Here is a 21,467-nt window from a genome sequence, read left to right as displayed (position 1 = left end):
GTCCTGTTGAAAGCGGGGCGGGAGGACGCAAATTGGCAGGAGACCGTAACGTCTTGGGGGAGCTGATAGTGAATCAGCCCTTTTGTTGTCTCTCGGCAGCCAGAGTAGCTTTGAAACTTCGCCCACCGCGGGTCAGGCTGAAAGTATGAGTCAGTCGGAAGCAATCGGGAACGCGAAGCCAAGAGAGCTTCCGTAGAAATGAAACGTGTTATTTTGTTTTATTTTTGAGCATCGGAATGTTTTCGCGATTTGAGACTGGGAATTCTTTCAACGTGTAAGGTATGAGCTTTGTTTATGTTTTGGTTTGAGAAAGCTCCGAGATTTGAAAGATGCGTTTTATGTAAACATGTAGTCTCGCGAGATGCTCATTAATAAGTAGATAGGCTTTTTTTTGTGTGTGTGAGTAACCTGAAGGTCAAGGTTATTGTCGAAAGGCCTATGGTAAAGCGCGTGTGTTATTTAACCTTCTTTCTTTTTAAGCGTTTTTGAATTTTGTAAGGTTAAGCGCGTAGATTTGAGTGAGTGCATGATTTGCACGGAGAAGCGTTCTTAGTTCCATTAGCGCGTGTCCTGTGTGGACGGAAGGAAGCAGACTTTATGACTGGGTTGCTAGTGTGTGTGTGAGGGCAGCCGTGTATTCTGACTTCTTTAGTGAACGTGCGTGGAAAGAGTTAGTAGAAGACGCATCATTTTAAGAGTTCTGCGGAGTGTGTAAGTCCCGCGAGTTTAATTGTTCGTTTACGTCACGTGTCCTGTAGGACTTTCAGGGAAGAAACGTGAGTAAGCGTGAATGAAAAGTTTGCCTACAATGCAAGTACGCGTTCTGTTTAGTGACCACAAGGCTGGTGCACTTGTGATTACGTACTTGTGAGGTTGACCAGATTGTTCAGTGGCACTATTACGTGCGATAAGTACGCCACTGCGATAGATTGGAAACATGCTGTTCGTGTAGTTAGGCCACTTAAGTTATGTTCGGCTGTTTTCATTTGTTGTTTGCATCGTCGACGACCCTTTTGTTTTGCAGCAACAATAATAGTCTGGTCTTGTCGGCAATCGAGGAGAAATGGATAGCTGTTTGGAAGGGTGGTTGGAACTGTTTTGTCGAAATTGGGGAAATAAAAGATCAGGGTTGATTTTGACTCAGTAATAGTCTGGCGAGTCAGGGGTGAAGAGCCTGCGCTTACGCGTGGTGCAGCGCTGTGCTGTTTTGTTTGTTTGACGTTTGTTCTCCAGGGCCCAGGATCCCGAGGGTTGTCAAACGAGGCTCGACCCCAGTACCCTGCAGCTCCTTTCAGCGTTCCTCATGGCCAGCGAATTGAGTTCACCGGCCATTCAGAACAACCGGGGCGAGGACGAGCTGTTAGATATGGAGCTGGTTCCTGCGATTACTTCGAGTTCCCCAGACCACATCGGATTGCAGCACAGCTAATTGAGGAATGCAGAAGCAGGAAAGCGCATTCCAGAGAAGCGGCCGAGCAAACAAGTTTAAGGCAACAAGTTTACGTGCCAACAAGTTCGTGCGCCGCCGGGGTTAGCAGGTGGGCATCCGACAATGAAGCAGGTGCACGAGCGCCCCCCCGCTCCTTCTCCAGCCTACAAGTGGATTGCCAGTCTGCGTGGCAAGACCGCAGAGAGCCCCGACAGGTGTGCCACGCGACACGGGCGCCTACCATTGGCTGAAAGTGGCGTCATCGGAGTGGACTCTCCTATTGGTCAAAAATGACGTGACTTGCAGTGCTCGAAGGGTTTATAAGAAGCCTTCCAGAGAGACCTGAGCATTCTGGGACATGCCCTGATTCCCTGTTTCACCTCTCTCGAACTTCTTGCCGCGGGCCGCAGCGTCCGAGTTGCTGCTGGCCCGTAATGAGTGTACGTCTGATAATTGACGCTCACCTCCCTGTATATAATGTAGAATAAATTACTCCCAAGTTTGTGGGTTTTCATCCGCGAAGTCCGTCCCTCCAACCCCTACAAGACGCGGCTGAATACCCAGACAGAAATAGCTATGTAGCAGTAATCGTAGATCACACCCAAAAACCCCTTACAAGCGCATCAGTTAATACCAAACATTCCGAGACCGCAGAGGAGGTAGCCATTGCACTAGCATTGGTCTCCACGAATGCTCAGTACATCATTAGCGATTCTCAAACGGCCATTAGAAATTATGCAAAAGGTAGGATCTCTCCTGAGGCATGGCATATCATCAGAGTCAATGAAGCAAAGTTCTCCAATACAGAGAAGAACAGCAGGCAATTGATCTGGTTCCCAGCGCATACGACTCCAGACATTCCCGCAGTCAACCTCAACGAGGTAGCACACCGCGAAGCTCGAGGTCTTACTCGCCGAGCTGAGCAAAGAGTGACTTCCATTGGTCAGGAGAACGCGGAGGAGGAAATCTGGAGAGAAAAAGATATATTAACAAGATTTAGTGATATTACCAAATTCTATCAAAATCGGAGGCGAATATTACCACCGCCTCACACTAAACTGAACAGAGCTGAGTCCGTTACTTGGAGGCGACTACAAACAGAAACTTATACGAGTCCCGTGCAACTAAAAACTTTCTACCCCGATATATACGAGAGCGATATGTGCAAGCTATGCAAGTCTGTTAGAGCCACCCTTCAACACATGTTGTGGGGATGTGAAATATACCAAAATAAAATGGCAGTCTCCCCAGAAAATCTACGGGCGCGGTGGTCGGCCGTGCTGCTCAGCTCAGAACTCCAAGACCACCTTTGGGCCGTCCAGCGAGCCAAGGAAGCCGCACGGGAGCAGCAGCTCCCAGTGGCCATCTAGGCGGCCCCAGGCCCGGGCCTCCCAATCGCCGGATTCCAAATAAAGTTATCACACAGTTTCCCTAGCTTTACCGCAGCAAGCACATTCTTCTTCTTCCTTCTTATATCTCGCTTTATAGGTGCGTGTTCCAAGGCATCCCGATCTCGCTTCGAAAAGTAATAAGCTTCCTTTTGAGTTATCATAAATGGTTTCTTTCCTGATTTCGTTTTTTTCGTCTGAAGTAGTTACTCATGGCAGGTTTCTTTTCCATTGCCGCCACCCATGAGATTATTTCAGCCTCTCTGACTTTCCGATAGACCTTCTTTGTTGCTGTGTTGCCCAACCTACAGGCCGCATAGTTGCTGGTAAGCTTCCTAGTTCTTTCCCTCCACGGTGAATCAATGTTTTTCCTGTACAGATACCTGAACACTCTACCAACCCATTTACTTTCTTTTATATTCCTCCGCCGTTCTTCATACTCAATTTTACTGCGAGCTTCCCTCACTTCCGAACTAGACCAGCCCATATCATCCTGCACAGCTTCATTTGTAGTCTTCCCGTGTGCGCCCAATGCGAAGCGACCCACTGACCTTTGGTTCCCGTCGAGTCCTGAATGTACCCTTGATTTAAAGCAAACAACCGCATTTCCAAAAGTAAGCCCTGGAACCATAACACCTTTCAACATACCTCGGAGAACTTCGTATTTATTGTATCCCCATATAGCGCTCTGTGCTTCATTATGGCTGCATTTCTCTTCCCCTTTACTGTTATTGTTTTTTCCTGTTTCCGTATATCTATTGCCTTCGTTTATCCATATACCGGAATGTTTACATTCTCTTACTCGATGTATTTCCTGGCCCTGTATCCCCACTGTCTGTTTACTGCTTTTATTTAATACTATAACACCTCATTTTCTAACACTAAATTTCAAACCTAAATTGTTGCCTTCCTGCGCACAGATATTAGCCAGACGTTGCAAATCACTTAATTTTTGCTTGTTAGCTAGCAACACACTGTCGTCCGCATAAAATAAACCTGGGCGCTGCTGCTTTATTGCTGTACCCGCCTGTTTATATGAGAGAATAAACCCGATATTACTTCCTTCTAGCGCCCTTTTCCATCCTTACCATGTACATCATAAACAGCAGCGGGGATAAAGGGCACCTCTGCCTCAGTCTTTTGTTGATATAAACTTTCTCCTCGCTCCTCATTCCTTCCAATTCAACGCAAACGGTACTCTCTAGGTAAATCTCTCTCAAAAGCTGTAGACAATCGTCGCGTAAGCGTTCCCCTTCCAGAATATCCCACAAGATATTGCGGTCTACGTTGTCATAGGCTCCTGTAATGTCTGAAAAGGCCATATATAACGGTCTGCTTTCTACTCTTGATATTTCAATACACTGAGTAAGAACAAGTAAGTTGTCATCCAAACGCCTACCAATTCTGAAGCCATCCTGAAGTCCTGCCAAAATGCCATTACTCTCTGCCCATGCTTGCAGCTTTAATTTGATTGCCTGCATTGCTACCCTGTATATTACCGATGTAATGGTGAACGGTCTATACGACTGAATTCTATCTTTCTCCCCCTTACCTTTAAAAAATTAAATTCATTCTACTTTGTCGCCAACTGTCTGGTATTCGTCTACATTTTAAACTTTCTTCCACTGCTTTCACCAGAGCTTCCTTACTTTTTGGTCCTAGTTCCTTAATCAGCCTAACGGGAACCTAGTCTAGCTCCGTGGCTGTGCGCTTAGGAATTTTTTCTTCCGCTTTCTTCAGTTGAAATTTGTCAGCACCAGCTCCTTTTCCACTTGGGTCTCTTTCGTGCTCTTTTTTCCTTCAAATGCAACCTCGTCATTGGCTTGGAAAGATTCGGCTGTTATTTTTCGGGTGTAATTTATTGCCGCTTCTCCTTCCAGTCTGTTTTCATCTTCTTCTAGGATATGTTGTTGTATTGTTGTTGACTTCCTGCCTAATAGTTTTATGTGGTTCCAAAATATTCTAGGTGCGGCCTTCTTTTTCTCACGTATTTCTGACAACCAACGTTCACTTTCACCTTTTTTATTTTGCTTGCACCAGTATTTGAACCATAGACTTTTTCTCCCGGTACATTTATCATTTACTGCCTACTTCATTCTGCGGCAACTGCGCCTTCTTTGCCTGCTTTTGCTCTCGGGATGCTTTCTGTCGTTCGGCGATCGCTTATCGTATCTCCCTGTTCCACCAGCTTTTCGGTTTCTTTCTTCCTTTCCAATGAACATGTTGTTTCTCTTTCCGTATTTCTGTCGTTATTACACTTAGAAGCTCACCATATTCCCACTCTTGGCCATTTGCCAAGTTCTTCTTCGACTCTAGTGACTATATTCGCTATTGGTTCAGCGTTCAAATTTGGACTGGCCCTTTTGCGCTCCTTGCTCTCTTTCGCAACTACATATCCCATTTTCAAAGTGATGCGTTTATGGGCGCTCCCTATGCTGCTATGCCCTTCCTCATCAATGACCATTTCTCTCAACTTATCATGAATGCCTTCTGTCATCAGACAGTAATCAATGGTCGATTGCCGGTTTCCCACTTCCCAAGTGATCTGCCCTTCACACTTAAGCCCTGTGTTCACCATAACGAGGTTACGTTGCCCACAAATGTCTAGCATTGACTTCCCGTTGTTGTCGGTATAGTCATGTAAATCCTGTATGTGGACGTTCATCTCACCTAATAGGACAATTTCAGCACCATTCCCGAAACCCGTAATATCAGCGCTTATGCATTTCAGGAACTCTTTATTCTTCTCTGTGCAGGTATTTCCGGTCCACAAATACGTAACGCCAAGCCAAGTTTTTTCCCCACTCATTGTACCTGACAACCAAAGATGCTTTTGACATTTTGAATTGACCCTTTTCCATTAGGCTCCCTGATGGATGAGCATTCCGAATCCCCCTTCCTTTCTTTCCGACTTAGTTCTGTTGCACCCTTCCCAAACATGATTCTCAATGAGTGGCGGCTCTTCTGAGTCTCTAAGGTGCGTTTCTGTAACCGCATACACCCCTATTTGTTCCTTATGTAACTGCTCCTCAATCTCTGCCCACTTTTCCTTTCTTCTGCCGCCCTGCATGTTTATGTAGCCAATTGCATGGCGAGTTCTTTTTCTTGCTTTCTTCCTTTTTCTGTTATCGACGGCGATGCTCTTCTGAGGTTCCCTATCCAGTTCGCTCGCAGCGCAATTCGCTCGCAGTTCGTTCGAACTGGTTGCGATCCAGTTCGCTCGCAGCGCCCTCGCACAATTTTTCCACACGAGGCGCCTCAGTGGGAGAGCGTCGTTCGGCGTGTTCCACTATTGTACACTCTAGTCTAGTGGTTTCCTGTTGCTGTTGTATGGAGCGCCGGTCGCGCATTCGAGCTGCTCCTTGCGCGCGCAGCTTTCGTTCGTTGTGTCTGCGTGGTTTTGTATTGAATGACGATTGGAACGCCTTCAGTGCTGTTTCCCACGCCGAATGGGAGTTCGCAAGCCGACGCCAGAGCGACGTGGGGAATACCGTCTACCAGCCACAGACGCGTCAGATTTACCGGCGTGCGGTGGTGCGCTAAGCCTTGCCTCGTTTACTACGAGGATTGGCTCGTCCGGTGGAGCGGCAGTACATTGGCAAAATGCATCCCGTCCGCGCGCTCTTCGTCGCCATGACAACGACGGCCGCGTTTGCCAGTGCGGCAGTGCGAATGTGTCCCGGAGATGCCGTGTTCCGACCTGCGCCGTTCGGCGGCGAGGAATTCACGCTTGGAAAAGTGACGCGCGAACCTTACGGCGCGTTCAACGTGAGCGGCTCGTGGTCATACCTCGTGCCTCGTGCAGCGCGCGACGTGAACGTAACATTTCGGTGGTGGCTTCCAGGAAGTGACGAGCTCGCACCGCTCATTCTACCTGCCGGCTACGACGGTAACTTGCCCGGAGAGCAACTCGGCGACGCGAATCTCACAGTCGTGTCCCACGGTCTGCCACCGAGGTTGGCGGCCGGTGCCCACGCGCTGGTGTCCGCGCTTCGGCGGCACAGACCGTCGGACGCCATTCTCGAAGTCGTGTGGAACGCAGATTGTGATGACAGCGCCGACGGCAGCCGCGCCGCTGACATCTACTACTGCCCGGCGCATGCCGCGCCGGCCGACAGCGACCAGTACCAGCAAGCCGCCGGTGACAGTCGCCTGGTCGCGCGTGCCGTGGCGCGAACTCTCAGCGGGCTGGTCAACGACCACGGATACGAGCTCGCGCGGATCCACCTGCTCGGATTCGGCGTGGGCGCGCACGTCGTCGGATTCGTCGCGGACGAGTTGCGCTACTTCGACGACTCCGACAAGCTGGGCCGGCTCACGCTGCTCGATCCGACGGCGCCGCTGTTCGTCGCCAAGCTGGGTCTGGCGCACCTCAGCGGCCCCGGCAGGGCCGCCATGTCTGAGGCCGTCCACACAAGCAGTGCCGAGCGCTGCAGTTACGGCATCGTCCAGAGGCTGGCCGATCTCGACGTGTACGTGGACGGAGGGGAGCGGCAGCCGCGGTGCCGTTCTAGCGCGATGTGCTCGCACGTCGTAGCGCTCGTGTATTACGCGCGTACCATGGAACGCTGCGCGACCGACACGGAGCTCCTCCCGGGATATTGGACGCCCGACAAGCGAGGCGTTGTCCAAGTGTCCTTGGCAGACGTGAGTTGCGTGGTAAGCCAACATGCGGGGCCCTCGGAAGACCGCGTGCAGAGTTCGGGTGCTTCGCCAGCTACGCGCAAACCGCGTGCTTTCGCGTGGGGCCTTGTAGCAGTCGCGTGCCTGGTGGCTGCAGGCCGCTGGCGATGCTAAATTGACCGCAAGACTACGCGCGGTTTAGTATGTGATTGACCAACGTGGCTAGCGACGCATCAGTGCGTGCCCCTCACATGTGATAGTAAAAGCGAAAGCAGCTTATCCTCAGTCGGTAAATGCGGATAACGTTGGTCGGGTGTTGATAGGGTTTTTTTACCCTGTTGCTGGTTTGTACTGGTTTTGTTCGTGTGCTGGTATGTTCACTCATGCCTGGTACTCTCATGGTTCACGATATTTAATGCGGTGTTTAGCGTCACTGTCTTAGGACTGTGTTACCCGCACATATTTAACCTGCATTTTCTTGCACTATTTTGTGTTACGGCATGGCGTGTGTTCCTGGTCCTCGTTTTTCATTGTGTTAGAATTATATGTTATAGAGGTATTCATTGTGAAATGTAGTAGTTGGTAATGCTGTCTGTTGTAAATTACTTTTCTAGTGGCTTTAGCATATGAGTAGAAGCCGAGCACTGGGGGCTCACAAGGAGCTGTGCTCAGTTTGGTATTGCTAACACCATGGTTTTTTTTTCTTGGCTGCCCGCCCTAGTTCATTGTTTTTTTTCTCAATCGAAGGACTGCATGCATCAGACCTAAAAGTGCTGGCAGTAAGAAAAAAAATTATATTTTGCAAACTGCCATGCCTCCTGCGTTCAAGCATCACTAGCATCCCTGTAATTTACGGAGTGTCTGGCTAAAATTCTTGTCTTGTAGTTATCGTCTCTTGAAACAGCCTGGTCAAACACAAAGGTTCAGCAATATTATTACTGCTCGTCAAACTGTTCCATGACGCTGTATGCTTGTCTATAGTGGCGATGTTGGGCATAGGTAGACAGCTTCAGAAAGGTGACGTAGTTACTAACTTGAACTACCTGCCTACCAATGTCAAAACATGCCATTAGTCTTGCTTTTCAAAGGACCAGCAAACTTACATCAAGCTTTATTGTACCTCCCTTACTTTGAATAGGATCTCTACATAAATGTGTCAGTAGTGAAAGCTGATGTGGGCAGAAGGTATAAACCGATTTAGAGCAGCCAAACGCAAGGCTTACAACACAAGATGGAGTAGTGGCCAGGCCCATTGCTTATAGTCAGTTTAGTCATTTATATTGTTTTAGTTTCGGAAGCACTATTCTTCTTCATCAGCCTACTTTTATGTCCACTGCAGGATGAAGGCCTCTCCCAGCAATCTCCAATTACACCTGTCTTGCGCTAGCTGATTCTAACTTGCGCTAGCCGATTCCAACTTGCGCCTGGAGATTTCCCAATTTCATCACACCCCCTAATCTTTCTGCCATCCCCAACTGCGCTTTCCTTCCCTTGCCACCCATTCTATAGCTTTAATGGTCTGCCACTTATATGCCCTACACACTACATAGCCTGCTCTGCTCCATTTTTTCTCTTGATATGTAGAATATCAACTATCTCCATTTGCCCTATGATCCACACCGCTCTCTTCCTTCCTCTCACTTAAAATTACACCTAAGACCTAATATCTTTCGTTACGTTGCTCTTTTCACGGTCTTTAACTTTATCTCTAGCGTCCTTGTTGACTTCCAAGTTTCTGCCCCATATGTTAGCACCAGTAGAATGCAATGACATTGCAGTTTTCTTTTCAATGGGAGTGGTAGACTCCCAGTAAGGATTTGCTTACTCATGATTTCCTTCTCATGATTAGGATCCCTTGTGAGTAATTGACCTAGCCAAAAGTACTCCTGCACAGATTCTAGAGGCTGGCTAGAGTTCATGAATTTCTGCTCCCTTGCCAGGCTATTGAACATTAATTTTGTCTGCTGCATATTATTCTTCAACCCCAGTCTTACACTTTCTCGGTTAATGTCCTCAATCATTTGTTGCAATTCATCCCCAGTGTTGCTGAACAGGACAATGTCACCTACAAACTGTAGGTTGTTGACATATTCGCTGTTGGTCCTCACTCCCAAGCCTTCCCATTTTTTTAGCTTGAATACTTATCAGCATGGAGTGAATAGCATTCTAGAAATTGTCTCCTTGCCTGACCTCTTTCCTAATAGGTAATTTTCTACTTTTCTTGTGAAGAAACAAGGTGGCTGGGAAATTTTTGTAGATGTTTCCGAAGTTATTCACATACGCCTCCTGTACTCCTTGATTACGCCATGTGTCCATGATTGCTGGGGTCTCTACTGAATCAAATGCCTTTTCATTATCTATGAAAGCCATACAGAGAGGTTGATTGTGCTCCGCAGATTTCTCAATAACCTGATTGATGACACAGACGTGTTCATCTTAATTGTTGCTGAAAAAGTGGCCATGTCAAGGGAAGTATAGGGAGCAAGTGTACAGGTGATCAGGAAGTAGATCAGTTTAGTCAAACAGAAGTGGCTGTAGTGCTAGCACATACCAACTACAGCTGTAGTAAATGCCTTTCCAGTAAATATTGTAACGATAATGGACAAAGTGGTGGCCCCATCTATTTGGTAGTTCATGGGACATTTTCTTTGGTACACAGCTGTTCTGCTAGATATCCTTGCAAACTTGCGTTCAAATTAAGTCGGAGTCCTGGCTACCAATTAGCTTAATAATTTTTAGAATATCGTCACGCTTTGTCTCCTCTCTTATTTGCATCATGCACTCTGATACCAGCAGCACAACCACGTAGGTGCACTGGTCTGTGATGTGTTGTACCACTGACTCCTGTTTGTATGATTTAACCTGGCTTCTGCATCGTGTCAGAAGCCACACTGCCTTTGGCATGATTTTGAACTGGTTGCAAAAAAATAAGTGAGGCAATCAATTATTAACTGCAGACTTGCTAAATTCTGGCTTCATGCCACAATTGCTGGGAAAACAGCTATCCATTTGAAAGGAAATTAGAACATTTTCATGTATGTGCTCCTTTAAGATTCATGCAAGTAGAACTAAAATAAAGCACTAGATGCTTGCAACTTCGGCATATTTTGCCATGCTACACACATTCATGGCTACGAAATCTTGTGGTTCTCTCTACTTTTTCATTCCGTTCTTGTAGCGTGGCAGAGGTGAACTGTTCACTTCATCTACTTTTTAGCATGGTTTCAACTTTTAAGAGTGTCATTCAGTCATTTTACTCTAACATGCACTGTTCTTAATTTCAGCATGCCTTTGCTAAAATTTTTTATATGTGCCTAATCTTCGTTAGGTTTTGATACCTGAAAAGAAATTGAGGGGCCCTGAGAGAAAAGGGCGTTACAGGAAGTGTAGTTAGAAGTCAATGCTCTTGTGTCTCATGTACTTGTTTGTGTACTAACTGTTGTCGTTAGATCTCTTGTTTTTCTACACTGTAAAGACACTTGCCCCGGAATTTGCCTTTCTCGCACAACATTCACTCATTTTGCTCAGACTCTTGAGATTTGCATAAGTGAAAAGCAGCACGCACCATAAGATGCATTTCCTTTAACAATGTAATTTTATGTTTCCATTATTATGCCTATCTGCTCCATGTAGGCTTTTCTCATACCACTTTGCTTATCAGGTCACAAAGAAAAGCAATTCTAATTACAACCAAATGGTTTACGACAAAGTACTTGGGGATCTCAATAATCTTTTGTTGTAAAAGTCACTTCGGTATTAAGATCACGCACCATACCACTTGCAGTAAAGCATCCTAGGCACATTCAGAAAAAGAAAACTTTTAATATGAATTCAAGAAATGCTTAGTGATACAAGTCACTAATTTTCTTTTGTGCACTTTGTATAACCGTAGGTTTGATGGCAGTTCACCTTAGGGTGTCTCGATTCACGGCATGCCCTGAGGCAAAACCAGGGAGAAATGCAAAGTACAACTGCAAAGAGTTTAATGGTGCTATAATGGCTCCCTTTTCGTCAAAATTCATGGTTTTTCTGCAGGCTTGAAATTGAAGATAATATTTGGTTCAAACCACTGCTGGGCCTTTTCTTCCCGGTCTGCTAGCTCATGGAAATATTTTTACGAAGAGCAAGCGAAGATTGCTGAACTTAACACTGTTTCGCTGCTGCCTCCACCTCTGTTGCTCTGTTTTCTGTTCATGGCATGTCGTCACTCATATCAGTATCGAGCAGATCAACACCACGTTTTCATCTGTGACATATCTGTCAGCATTCAAGAGTGGGGTGTAGTGGTGTTTCATTGTAGTGGTATTGACTGTAGAGGCATTCACAATGCAAACAATCAATAGGAATTAAGCCAGAATGTGTGGAATCCTTCGTTATTAAGGTTATTTTGTTGTAGAGGCACTCATCGTAGAGTGCCTCTATGACATTATAAATACTTGAGTAAAAACTTGAAGCAGCGTGAAGAAGACGAAGACAACAAACAAAAAACACACACAACAGGACAAGTGCCGTTGTAAACCATTTGACTGTAATTTTAGCTGCTGTGCGTTTCCGTTTGTTGACTTCATCTTCTTCGCGCTGCTTCAAGTTTTACTCAAAAATCAACCCAAAAGTTTTACTCAACAACTCACCCAAATCAAGTTGTTGCTACTGTAAACAACCTTCCTTTTAACCTCTTCAGGAGTCTTGATAACCTCGGCTTGTCAGGAAGTGATCGTCACTTTATGGCTTATTATGACAGGCCCATCCTCTAGTGGTTGATATTCTATGATCATCTTTTGTTGGAACGAGACTTCTTACACTATTTGCATACATATTTCTGGGTTTTAGCCATGTTTTTAAAGTACCTCACATCAGAGAAGTGAGCCATTATAGTAGATTTCTCTTACTCCTTTTTTTATTTTTTAATGTGAGCCCTTCAAGAGGTTGAGCATCCTACCTACTGTGGCTAGCATATCTGCCTGGGCACATTGCTCATCATTTCATACTGTGGCAACAGTGTTTTCCGAAATGCTTTTAAAAGTAGGGACCCTGAAGTGGATGCAGTGATATTGCGTGAGGATGCACAATTTTCCTAGTGGAAATCCTTACAAACAGATCGTGTAGTACTTCGTGCTGTACTCCAAAGCATGAAGATTAAGAAAATTTTAGTCAAACCACCGTTCTGTATTGTAACTAGTCAGCTATAATAAATGAAAGTGTTCTGCTTACAAAAATTCAGCCCTGACTCACAAGTTTTGGCTGAACATTTCAGCAAGCATGCACCTAGCAATTTGCATTGAGCTGGCAGAAGGATCCTATAGATATCCTATAGGATTACGTTGGGGTCACTGAACAGTCCGTTTTCTTTGCAACTGCTGCCGATTTCATTCACAGTCGGTTAACATGCATACATGCATGCGCCAATGTTTTGATGCCTTGCTGATGACTAAGCAGAGCATTTATGTACTTGTCCTGCTTGGAATTCCTCGCACATTGTTTTCAGAAGTTGCAGGCTTTGTGTTAGCTTTTATAGCCGGTGCATATATTTTCATGCAGCAGAAGTGCTGTTACGGCCATCTCATTAAACGTTCATGCATGCCACATGTGTAACCATTGCAGCTGCTGTTAATGTGTAAGCTTCACAGTGCTGTAAATAGCACCTATCTAGAACTTTCCGGTGTCAGTAAAATTAATTTTCTTTGTTTGCAGCAGAAAAAAAAAATTTGAAGCTTTTGAACTTTCAAAATGACGCCTAGAACCAAACTAGTTAAGACAGGCTTTTTGGACTGTGTATGCAGTTTGTGAAGGGATAGTTAATTTCATCCAAAGAGCTAACTTCGTTTCTGTACATGGTTTAGGACCTTGGGCATGAGATTTTAATTTTTCCAAACAGTAGTTATGAGCTAGAAATTGAGCCAATCATTTCGGTCATCAGGCTTTTTGGGTGTGGTAGGGCATCACATTTAAAAAACTACGTATTCGTATAGTCCTCGGTCTAAAAAGAACGCTCATGCAGCTTGGAGCCAAGCATGAGAACTCCATGAGAACTTTGTGTGCTTGTGAACAGATAATTTCATTGTTAGGTTCTCCTACGTTGGAAAATGTCCAGAATGGCTAAGGTTAATTTTGTGCTGAAATTAATGGTATCCAAAGTTGATATTCTGGAGCACATATTCATGCTCGCTAACTGATCATGTCTTGCATGTCCTGCATGTTGCATGCTGTCTGTAGTGGTCCTACAGACAGTAGTCATCTGCTGTTTCGTGCAAGCTATAGGGCAGGCAAAACCTTGTGCTTTATTCTCGGATGTTCATTTTCGGAGATACCTTATCACAGGATTATACATTACAAGTGTGAGAGACATCAATGTATATGAGTGACAGCATTCATGGCACAGTGGCAGGAATGCTAGTCATGTGAAATCCTGTGAAGGTGAGAGTATACCTGAAAGTGAGAATACCATCCCTGAACTGGCATCAGCAGCAGTGTGCTTTAGAAGCATTGGTAAACAGCACAGGCTCTTGACATTGCTGGTACGATAGTGCAGCTGCCTGAAGAAAACAATTTGTTCACATGGGGTATAGGCATTATCCAGGAGTTTCAAGTTGTTTAAGTGCTTTCCAGGTGTGTGGCTCATAGCTGCAGTTAGCGAAGAGTCGTTAAGGGAATCGGAGACATAATAAGGTAATCAAAAGAGGAAAACAAAGACTTAGGGTCGTTTTCCTGTCCCTTTTTGCCAGCCTTGGCTGCATTCTAGCATAACTAGCATTCTAGCATAACTAGCATGGATCCCAACTAGCCTTGAGCTAGGGATCCAGATGTCCTGTACAACATTTCCTGTGTACTTTCCTCTTTTAAAAATTTCAATTTCAATGCCAACCTCATATGTTGTGCGCTGACAGACAATTAGGGCAACTCAAGCCCAGGTGTGAACTTTCAGCTTCGGCGAGGTTTGAATCGCATGAATATCATTAAAGGCAAAGGGTAGCTACTCCAATATGGGTTTAGGTTGTGGTTTGGGCTTATGTCATCATGGAGGTGTTCAACGTAGTGCATCCAGTGCACAGATGCGCAGGAGGAACAGAACACATGCAGCACTTCCATCCTTTCATTTCTAGTGATCTACAGATATCTATACGTCTCACACGGTGTGCCACAGAACATGCATCCAGTAAAAAAAATAACCGTTTAGTAAAAACAGTAAAGGTGTCGCCATATTGTGACACTTTTACTGCTTGGATTGTGCCAATATACTGTGTTGTAATTCTAGTGTACGGAAACAAATTGTTCTTTTGACAGTGACCTGCCTAATTATTGAAGGCGAATCATTGAAACGTATGGTGTTACATTTGCTAGTGAGGTGTCACTATTGCTGTCAAAGAAGCAAATTGCTTTTTCTACCCATACATTAGTAATATGCCTAATAACAGTGGCATTTTTACTGTTCTTACTAGTTAATGTATATTTCTTGTCTTTTTGATTGGATATATATTCTGCCCAGAAATATGTTAGTAGTTCTGTTTCCCGGAAACAAAATATTGTTCGTCAGTGCAGTGTGTGTGTGCGTCCCACTTCTCCTCTGCATCCATATGCTGGTTGTGATAAACTGGATGCTTTCAAATGCGGAGGCCACAAACAAGTAGCAAGGCATGGCAAATGAGTCCTAAATCATCTAAACCACATGAACAGAGTATGAAGGCAACACATAGATCCAAGAGATAAGATAGTGCACACAACTGCCAGGGCATGAAACAATGGCAAAGTGTCTGAGATTTTTGCGCAGGTGACTCAGAACAGAGAAGGGATCCCAACAAATGTTTAGGTCAGTCATATTGGTTGCGTGTTGCTTTTGTGTCTGCATCGAAGTTCAGTAGGTGTGTTGATTAATAGGTGGGTTGCCAAGTATTTTCTGCAGAAGCTTGAGTCAAGACAGTTGAGGGAGAGGTGTGCAGGAAAGATGCACTTTGGGGAAAAACTTGCATTTGGCTGTTTTTACTTATCAGTGTTTTTTATTTCATTTGAAGCTGTGCTTGTGTAGGTTGCTTTCTAGGCTTGCATTACTGCATTATAGAATTCAGCAAGGTTAAGAATTTTCAGGCAAGTTGCCTGAAAAGTGGCAGTTCATTATACGCTCGTCGTACTTGCCCACTCCTGACAGAAAAGCTAAATTTGGTCGGTATTTTGAATTTCTTTTATTGTTCTTTTTTCAAATAAATTCCAGGGCAGTTGACAGATTTGTTTTACAGTTGCTGTGTGCGACACATCTTTGTTCAAGTCACAATACAGCTGACGCATCTGAATGCATTCCTTCTTTTGAGAATACTGTGAACAGCAACAGTGTTGGTGACGTCATGGCATTTGTACAGTGGCAGTGTAAAAGGGAATACCTGATTAATTTCAAACAATTTCACCAGGTAAACTTTAAAAGAAACATGCTTGATCTGTGCCAAGGCTTTCGTGTCAAAACTTGAGTTGCACGCGGTATTAAATACTAATATTGTGCTCCCTTCAATAATGGATTGTAGTGTACGTCTATAATTGAGATACATAAAGTGATAAAGTGTTGGAGAGGTGCAAGATTGATTACAAATGAGAACATGGAAACACTGCCGCAGACCTTGGAATGTAAATATAATTCTACAGGTTAAACTACCAAGGCGTCGTGGAAGTCCTGCTATTATTGATGTCTTTAATCTTTGTTATAGCTTCTTTGCAGAATGACGTGACTGTGATCGTGCATTTAATCCATGTCGCATTACCGCTGTTCACCCATATCTAAAGTCACTGTGTTCCGTAGCAAGGTTTTAGTGTCCTTGTTTTTGCAATTGCTGTGTGTCGAGTTAAGAACTTTATTTTTTTTTGTTTACTAAGAAAGCCACCTGGGCATTTGTCCACATTTTAAATGTGTGAATCAAGTTCCTGATAGGTTTAGTGTGAGCACAACATTTTCTCCACTGCATGCCTTTCAATTTTGAAAACCTTGTTGATTACTTGCAGTTAGCCTATAGTGTACTGTTTCACCAAACATGTATATGCTAGGTTTAGTCTATTGATGCACGTGTGTTTTAGTGAGATAGTCTTCCTCAGCTGTCTACTAGTTGACTGAGTTTGTTGTTCTGTTCTTTGTTGTGCACATTCTTTGTTTTCCATTTTGTAGAGGTGTTATTGAAGCCGCAATGTGAAATGTGCTTGAGCTTGTGCACAATTGTTGCATTTACCACATCTTGCCCCTTTCTTTGTGAACTGGACAAGCACAACTCTCAACAAACTTTGCCTCCCCCCCCCCCTAAAAAAAAAGGCCTGTTTTTGTTCTAGCCATCAGCAATGTACTCATCAGATGGCATTGTTGTCAGGGTAAAAAATGCTTGTTGAAAGAAGAGAAAAAGATATGTATACATATGTATATTCATTTTCATGGCTTAATTTTTCATCATTGGTTATCTATATTTATAAGCATTGACCTCAATACTGCAAATCCTGTCCACACATTTTACGATATGCATTTACTTTTTCAAGAAAGTGTGGTGTTATGCTTGAATAATTTACATAAATGTATGTTACCGAAAGATAATGTGACCATATTCTATAGACCCCGAAGTGGGACGGGGACAAGGGTGAGGGGGTTAGGTAGGTAGGAATGCGACCATTTAGATGTCATACACTTTTATTTCAAACATGCAAGTGTTATGTTAGTTTTCTCGAACCAACCCATGCAAAACGTTCTCATTCTTTAATACTTCTGATACTTCTGACTAGAATGTTTCTTCTTTAGCAAATTTTCCTTTTTGCAAAGATGCCCAAAGTATTGCTTGCACGTCATGCATGCATTCACCTTCAGCACAAGCATGGCTTTTAGTGTGGCCACTTTAAGCTGTGCCTTCTCTGCAGTCCATATCTTGTTCATGAGAGAAAACACCCTCTCTACCAGTGCATTTGTGCCTGGCAGGCACAGGCAATACTCCAGAAGTGTCCTTAGGAAAGAGCTTTAGGACCCTTTCTACAGCTCGCATCAATGCCAATCACCAGGTCTTGCTATAGCCCAGAAGCAGCTGGCATTCCACTGTTGTAAAATCACAAAGCTCTTTGAAAGACTCCACTCCGACCATTTAAATGTAAAACTACGAGTAGATTTTCACAATCACAGCCTCAATATCCAATGGCAGGCAGTCGCCAGCAGTCTTAATTGTGTCCTGTACAATGTGCACAGCACAGCCAATTCCAAAGATCTTGTGATCCATAGAATCTTGCAACCTCAAGAAAACGTTGTTCTTCACATTTCACACAGTACCACTAAAGTTGCATTTGGCATTGTCAGCACTGAAAGCAACCAGTTTTGATGTGACTTGGTTGGCTTCGAGTGCGGCCATGATATACTGGCTCATCCTGGCTGAAGTCTCACCTGGCAAGGTGTCAGTCTCAAAGAGCTTCGTCTGCACTCCTGCAGAAGCGGTGAAGTAGCGCTCCGTTACCAGCCGCACCTTCAAATCCTTGTGGTTAGACACATCACAGAAAACTGAGGCAAGTTTAGCCTCCTGCAGGTCAGTCTTCAATTCTTCCTCTGCAGATGGGGCAAGCACGTTCAAAGTAATTGCTTCTGTCTTTGTGCGAGCACAGCAAAATTCTTCGTTGAACAATTTCTGTGCAAGCTTTAAAGTACAGCCCATTGATCGGAAGCTCTGGTTGTGAGCGATCGTGTGAGCTCCTTTTCCTCAGCACATTCCTGTCTGAAGAACCAGGTTGCTGCGCTGGAATTAGCAGCAGCCGACATGCTCTGCTTGTGCTTGACAGAGCCAATGTGTTTTGCTATGTCCGAACATCCGCCGTGAGCGACAGAAAAGTCTGCCCCACATGCATCACAGCGCACATCCCACTCTGACTTACACTTCATGATGAATGCACGCTCTCTTCCCAGCTGCTTAATAAATTTGCACTTGCGTTTTGGCATTGTGGCTGGCAACACGACAAAACTTCAAGCCTAAAACCCAAAAACAAAGCTACCGTGAAGCACCGTCGACAAAGGCGGTCAAGAGGTTTGACTCTGATCATGGCTGCTGCTTGCTCGACAATGCAAGCCTTCGAGCCATAAGCAGCATGGAAGCAAGCCTTGTCCAGCCTATCCATGCCTATCCAGCCAGCCGTGCAAGCAGACACGAGTTTGGGGAGGCCACGGACAGGTGGCGCTGCCACACTATGATGGATAAAGCCGCTGGTTTTAGTGATAGACACAAAAGTTCTTTTTAGGACGTTTTGAATACGTATGCTTTTGAAAACAGAAAAAGGAGAAAAATAAACTTGCTCGTGTTGCTCGTACCACCCATGTTTCAAAGGAGGTGATCCTGAGAGCTATTTATCATTTAAAGCTTCATTTGGGAATGAAAAGCGGGACAAAATGCTGTCCCACAAGCAGCTTGGTGGGACACCGGGACCCTATCTGCAAAAATGGGACTGTCTCGCCTAAATGGGCACGTCTGGTCACTTTACTGAAAGATGCTTCAAAAGTTGGATTTAGACTCTCGCGACATTCAACTGAGTCAAGTACAGTGCTGCATTTAGAATCACACAATTTCGCAGGGAGATTTTGCAGCGAAGTTATTAGCCTCTCATGATCATTCATGGCCACTTCTACTTCTGTTGTCCGTGTGTTTATAGCACAGTAAACCCCCCTTATTTACAAGATGTAAATTGTGAGGCCCAATTTGTGAAGCCGACGGCTATACAAAGTTATTCTCATTGATTATTGCACACATGACGCAGTTTACAGTGTCATCTGACAAGACTGTGTGTAGTTTTATCTCATTTTTTATCCCCTGTGCCTGCATCTTGTTCTGTAGCTACCGCACAGAGATATTTGAAAAGACAGTGTGTCGCATTGAGTGCTTACGTCAATATTCAGCTGCATCCTAGTAATTTTGCAACAGAGGTGCGTCATCACTGAGTTGCCTTCTCCTGATGTGTGTGCGCTTCTGTGTGTATGTGATCGATGTATTCACTCACTGACCTTTCCATCTGCAGGCTTGTGTCCACGACATAAGGCTAAGTGACCACTGCAACCCTTTCGAGGCACTGAGTGTACTGCCTGTGAATGTGTCTGCGTGTGTTTTTTTGTAGCTACTCGCTCTTAAAGGAACGCTGAAGAAGGACTAGTATGTTCTGCTGTGGTACGGGAAGTCAGGTATGCAAACAGAGACGAATAACATGAGAAGGACAACACAAATGGTCATTCTACCTCTGTGTGCATTTGCGCATGCCTGTCTTTCTGTACCGTGAGTTTGTACTGATAGTCAAGGGTAAAACGGACGCCGACTAAAAACATTAAAAGAAAAAAAACCAAGACATCTCAGCTCCCATACTGGGGCCTTGTTCACAATCTTGTGAACAAGGCCCCCGTGAGAAAATACTGAACAAGGCTCCCATATGGGAGCCAAAACATCTTGGTTTCTTTTCCTTTAATGTTTTTGGTTGGCGTCCGATTCACCCTTGACTATGAGCAATCCTGCCCAGACGAGTTTTTGTTGAACTCTTGATTTTAGTTTGTACTCACTTTCTTGACCTTCATTCATTATAAGTTAAAGCTGTATTGTTAAATTACGCTTCTAGGGCACCAAAATTAACGAGTCATACCATACGCAAAAACTTGGTCAACCTGAAAAGATGCGTGAATGAAAGAGGCAATGTGGTGGTGATGGAACCTTGAAGTTCGAGCACCAGCTGGCTGAGATGTTGTGGATTTTGGCAGTATCTTCCCCAATCTCGGTGACGGTTTTTTAATAAGAAAAAAAAACATATTGCATCCTAGAGAACCGAGGACTCAACCTTGGCTTTCTTTAACTTTTTCACGGTAGAAGAGCGGCCTAAGACGTACAAAATTACCTTGAAATGCATGAGGTCACTCACCTCTGACACACCGGCACTGTAGTTAAGCACAAAAGTCAAAAAAAGGAAGCCTTGGCCTTTATTTTCTCCAATAATTACCTAATAATTTGCACTAGAGATTCGATATAATACTGTGGCAGGGTGTGTTTTTATGACAGAGAAAGCAAGGCACACAAATAAGCAAACGGGAGCACTTCTAACAACTCGTGTTTATTGAAACATTTCGTGTTCATGTACACCCATGAGCAAAAGTATACGGACCACAGGGTCGCCGAAAAAACAGAATTTCTTCGTAATTAACACGCATCAATGGAAACTGACGGGTGCACTAGAAAATTCGTAATGCCAAGTTTGGAATACAGTTTTTACTTTCAAGTTGAATTCACAGACAGAGGAGAAAATGACTTTTATCGTGCAATCCCTGGTCCGTATACTTTTGCTCACGGGTGTACATATATATATATATATATATATATATATATATATATATATATGTGTGTGTGTGCATCATCGTACAATCATGTGGTGCCTCTTGTCTAACATACTGACAAGTAAAAAGCAAATTTCTTTTTCTATCAACAAAAAGATTGCGTGCTGACGCTCTTCGACCTTTCACTATTTATGGCATTCGCCTCTCTAATTTCGTGCGTGCATTATGGTAGCTGATTGTGCAGCAGTTTGAAAACAATGGTGAGAAATTGCAGTCATTGCAGTGTACTGCAAAGTGCCCATCTTTGCAATGTGCAACATTTTGTTTGTGTTCTCTTAGCCGGTGATTTACAAAGTGGCCCGTCTGGCTGATGTAGTTGTTTAGCAACTACCGCTCAGTGTTATTTGAAACAGTGTTCGTATTGTGAACATTCAGCTGCAGTCTAGTAATGCTGCAGCAAAGGCGCATCATCAATGACTTGCCTTCCCCTGTTGTGTGCGACCAGTGATCGATGTGTCCACACATTGACCTTTCCATCTGTGGGCTTGTATTCGCAACGTCTGGCTAAGTGACTGCTGCACCTCTTTCAAGGTACTGAGTGCACTGCCGGCAAATGTGTCTGGGTGTGTTTTTGTAGTGGGCTCATTCTTAAAGGAACACGGAATGTTTAAATAAACCTCACTTGTTAGAACCCCTCCCATTTCTTTATCTGTGTGCCTTACTCTGCCCTGTCTTAAAAGCG

General features: G+C 44.4%; 1 protein-coding gene and 1 pseudogene across 1 annotated transcript; one reads left to right on the top strand and one right to left on the bottom strand.

Annotated features, from left to right (window-relative positions):
• Positions 1-6,135: 6,135 nt before the first annotated feature.
• On the top strand, positions 6,136-8,738 carry LOC139054845 (uncharacterized). Its single transcript, XM_070532503.1, has one exon. It carries the CDS (start codon positions 6,421-6,423, stop codon positions 7,612-7,614), a length of 1,194 nt encoding a protein of 397 aa, XP_070388604.1. The 5' UTR covers positions 6,136-6,420; the 3' UTR covers positions 7,615-8,738.
• A 138-nt stretch (positions 8,739-8,876) lies between these two features.
• Positions 8,877-20,736, bottom strand: LOC139054846 (uncharacterized; annotated as a pseudogene).
• Between the last annotated feature and the right edge of the window lie 731 nt (positions 20,737-21,467).

This window comes from Dermacentor albipictus, chromosome 1 (genome assembly GCF_038994185.2).
Source record: "Dermacentor albipictus isolate Rhodes 1998 colony chromosome 1, USDA_Dalb.pri_finalv2, whole genome shotgun sequence".
In the NCBI taxonomy this organism is placed as follows: Eukaryota; Metazoa; Arthropoda; class Arachnida; order Ixodida; family Ixodidae; genus Dermacentor; species Dermacentor albipictus.
Note: the sequence above shows the minus strand (reverse complement) of the source record. Positions and strands in the feature narration are given on the sequence as shown.